The sequence below is a fragment of the Prorops nasuta genome, unplaced genomic scaffold, assembly GCF_024137725.1.
Source record: "Prorops nasuta isolate Cenicafe-Biocafe unplaced genomic scaffold, Cenicafe_Pnas_1.2 PNAS00068, whole genome shotgun sequence".
Classification (NCBI taxonomy): domain Eukaryota; kingdom Metazoa; phylum Arthropoda; class Insecta; order Hymenoptera; family Bethylidae; genus Prorops; species Prorops nasuta.
Genome location: NW_027116865.1, coordinates 87,746 through 91,522, shown reverse-complemented (window position 1 = coordinate 91,522; position 3,777 = coordinate 87,746). Strand labels below are relative to the sequence as shown.

Here is a 3,777-nt window from a genome sequence, read left to right as displayed (position 1 = left end):
TAGAAAAAAAACATAAATTTAAGGGAAAAAGCCTTTCGGCATAAAAAACCCTCTTTATTTAAATACATATGAAATATATATATATAGGTACCGCAATAAAAACAGCAACAGCATCTATAATTAAAAAGAAAAATTATTTATATTTATTATTAATATTTATTATTATTATTTTTTTGTATTAACTCTTACCGATTTGGTGGGGACTGCCTGTCACACACACACAACCTAGCAGCTCACATAGGCTACATATTAGGTAAACGTAATATTAATTACAGCCTACGCGAGACTGCAGGTTGCTCCGCTGCAGACTGCTCCGCTGCAGGTTGCTCCGCTGCAGACTGCTCCGCTGCAGGCTGCTCCGCTGCATGCAGCATCCGCAGGGCTATGGGCAGCGAATGTGGCCGCCGCAGTGGCTGCTGCTGTTCGGGTATCGTGCGATACCCTCTTCGCACTGACTGCTGCTGCTGCTGCCTCACAATTGGCCTCACTATTGCCACTGGTTTGGAGGAATGTTTTAGATCCTCCAGCGTCACTTTCTTGTCCGGTAAACTAACTTTCCTTGTGGAACTCATGATGGTTCACTGAAGACTGATTTGAAGAATGCTCTCCTCTACGTGTTCAAATTTTCTCTCTCTCTCTCTCTCTCTCTCTCTATACTCCAGATGAAGTTTATACATCTTTAACAATACATATTAGCCTTCTCTCCACTTCAGATCAAGTTTACATATTAGCCTTCTCTCCACTTCAGATCAAGTTTACATCTCATTGTCAATGCGGAGAGAAGTTTATATTCAATTATCAATACGTATTAGGTTTCGCGATCGACTTCTTTTAAGGCGAATAGTCCATCGTCGTAGATACTTATCATCCGCTCTGTAATTTGAGCGGAGCCTACGTGACCTTACCTAAAGAGAAGTGGTTGGGACGTATTTGAAACACTTGAAAAGATTTAGGAGCAGTGTTCAAGGGTTCTATTGGTGTGAAAATGGCTCTCAAGGCAATATAACTGGAAAATGGTTGCTGGCTTGCGAGTACCGTTATTTTTTTAAAAAAAAAAAAAAAAACCTTATGGATAAAGAATTTTTAAAATGTAAATATTTTTCTTAATAAAAATTTTATAGGTATTTGAGCGATATAATTCCCATTTTGTTATTATTCAATAAAAAGGGAAATTGTTATGGATTGATGGAGAGGTAATTAAATAAAAAAAAAAAATTGAAGGGAAAAAGCCTTTCGGCATAAAAAACCCTCTTTATTGAAATACATTATTGACTGATGATATATATGTATTTGCTTGCTTCCACCGTGACGAAGTAAGTTGTACCTCAGGCTCGTAACTTGTGTTCCCCCGTGACGAAAGTCTCAGATTGCGCAGCCTCCAAAATTTCTCTCTTCAAAAACATATTTGAATTAATGTTGTTCTTCGTTTTCCTCCTCCTCATCTTCCTCCTCCTGCTCTTGCTCCGCTTGCTCTAGCCCTTCTTGTATTCGATTTCTGAGCTCCACTAGTTTTTCAACAATTACTATCAAATCTTCTTCCTCTTGCACTGCTTCCTCCATTTCACCCATTATCTCCACAAGTTCTTCAACCAAGGCGCTAAATTCAGGAATATCCTCCGGATTCCTCAACAAATCTTCGTCCTCTTCCTCTATTTGTTCCTCTATTTCACTTATTATCCCCACAAGCACTTCAATCAAGGCATCAAAATCAGGATTATCCTTAAAAATGTCTCGTTTTTTAGATGTAGCACGGAACATTGTCACTGTCGTTGCTAGCGTTAAAATGATCTCAAGATTTTTCGTCACTAGTCGCTCAGATGCAAAACGATCTCCCAATGAAATATGAACTGACCGATTACGCACGTACATTTTAGTTAGTCAGATACCTTTCTTTATCAATACATATTAGTTAACTCTTTATCAAAACATATTAGCCTCCTATCCGAGAAGCGGAACGCAGTCAAAGAGAATTTCAATAGAGACCTGATACGACGAACGTTAATAATAATAATAATAATAGAAGGAGAAGGAGAAATAGAATTTTGAGGTTGTGAAATGAACGATATTTTTTTGTTATTTTAATTAAAATTTATAAATATATTTTTAATAACATACATAAAAAAAAAAGTTATAATTGAATTTAATAATAATAAAATATTATAAAAATGAAGTGGTAGTGAGAGTAGCAGTAGTAGGAGCGGTATCATCTACGAGAAAAAAAAATTAGGAAAAATTATACTACTTATCCAAGCACTTGATAGTTTTTTTTTTTTCATCGATTCTTACCGATTGTTGGAGAACGTCATTATCCTCGTCGAACCGTATTACATTTTCTGGAGAAATTTATTCCCAAATTTCTGGCTCCCACTCTACTTCACTACTATAATCTAATAGATTAGCCTCATCATCATCATCATCATCATCATCATCATCAATATTTGATGTTGATTTTTGCCGCTGAAGCTTCTTCCTCAACATTCTGACAATCGCGGTCAACGCGTTGTTATTCACTTCACCCCAATCTCCTTCCAAATCTACTTCTTCTTCTTCTTCCTCCACAAATTCATCCATATTCTGAATGTTTTCAATATTTTGTTCAATATTTTGTTCAGTAGTTAATCTGTACAATTTAATTGCACCCATTTTTTTTCTTGTTGAAACTGTCACGTCAAGCAAACTCGGTAGACTGAGAATGGTAGAGATGTAAGCTCAATACGAAATGTATAATTATTATTATTTTCTCTATCAATACGTATTAGATTTCTCCACTTCACAATAGCTATTAACAGCCTCCTCCTCCTCTTCTACTACCTCGTCCATACTTTGGATGATAACGTTTTTCACGTGAATTCAAGGTTGAGGAGCAGGGGTTTGCTAGTTGAACAATCGTTGTAGTTTTTTAAATAAAATTAATATATATTTTTAATAATATTTCTACAATAATTTTTAAACTATTCTATAAAAATTTAATAATAAAAGAAAAAGAAATTTGGTGATTCATCTTCCTTCTTAGTCTGCTTTGACACATTATCTTTTTCCTCCTCCTCTATTTTTTTCTCCTCTTCCTTCTTCATCTCCTTTGACTCAATATCTTCCCCGGTCTGTTTCTCTTCGTCTTTCTTCACTTTAATTTAAAAATACAAACAGGTAATAATTATGAAAAGGTAAAAAAGATAAAGTTAATACTTACATTCTTCCTCCTCTATTTTTTTCTCCTCTTTATCTTCTTCTTCCTTCTTCGTCTGCTTCGACTCAATATCTTTTTCCTCCTCCTCCTCCTCTATTTTTTTCTCCTCTTTATCTTCTTCCTTCTTCGTCTCCTTTGACTCAATATCTTTTTCCTCAGTCTCTTCGTCTTTCTTCACTTTATTTTTTTCTTCTTCCTTCTTCATCTCCTTTGACTCAATATCTTCCCCGGTCTCTTCGTCTTTCTTCACTTTAATTTAAAAATACAAACAGGTAATAATTATGAAAAGGTAAAAAAGATAAAGTTAATACTTACATTCTTCCTCCTCCTCTATTTTTTTCTCCTCTTTATCTTCTTCTTCTTCCTTCTTCGACTCAATATCTTTTTCCTCCTCCTCTATTTTTTTCTCCTCTTTATCTTCTTCCTTCTTCGTCTCCTTTGACTCAATATCTTTTTCCTCAGTCTCTTCGTCTTTCTTCACTTTATTTTTTGAAGAAAAAAAAATACAAACAAATAATAAATATAAAAATATTAAATAAATACTTACAGTTTTTATGCAAATAATGGTGCAGTTTCCGTTCATACTCTTC

General features: G+C 34.7%; 1 protein-coding gene across 1 annotated transcript; it reads right to left on the bottom strand.

The window, feature by feature from the left end:
- Window positions 1-2,890: 2,890 nt before the first annotated feature.
- Window positions 2,891-3,560, bottom strand: LOC136784749 (uncharacterized). The gene is made up of 2 exons (XM_066745637.1): window positions 3,191-3,560; window positions 2,891-3,124 (listed from the first exon to the last, which is right to left on the bottom strand). The coding sequence occupies exons 1-2, from the start codon at window positions 3,390-3,392 to the stop codon at window positions 2,967-2,969; spliced, it is 360 nt and encodes a 119-aa protein (XP_066601734.1). The 5' UTR covers window positions 3,393-3,560; the 3' UTR covers window positions 2,891-2,966.
- Between the last annotated feature and the right edge of the window lie 217 nt (window positions 3,561-3,777).

Excerpts from the sequence above, each read along its gene's own strand:
- LOC136784749 (XM_066745637.1), bottom strand. The coding sequence starts at position 3,392 with ATGAAGAAGGAAGAAGAAAAAAATAAAGTGAAGAAAGACGAAGAGACT. Across the intron at positions 3,125-3,190 it reads AAAAATAGAGGAGGAAGAAT|TGAAGAAAGACGAAGAGAAA; the intron begins GTAAGTATTAAC and ends TTTAAATTAAAG.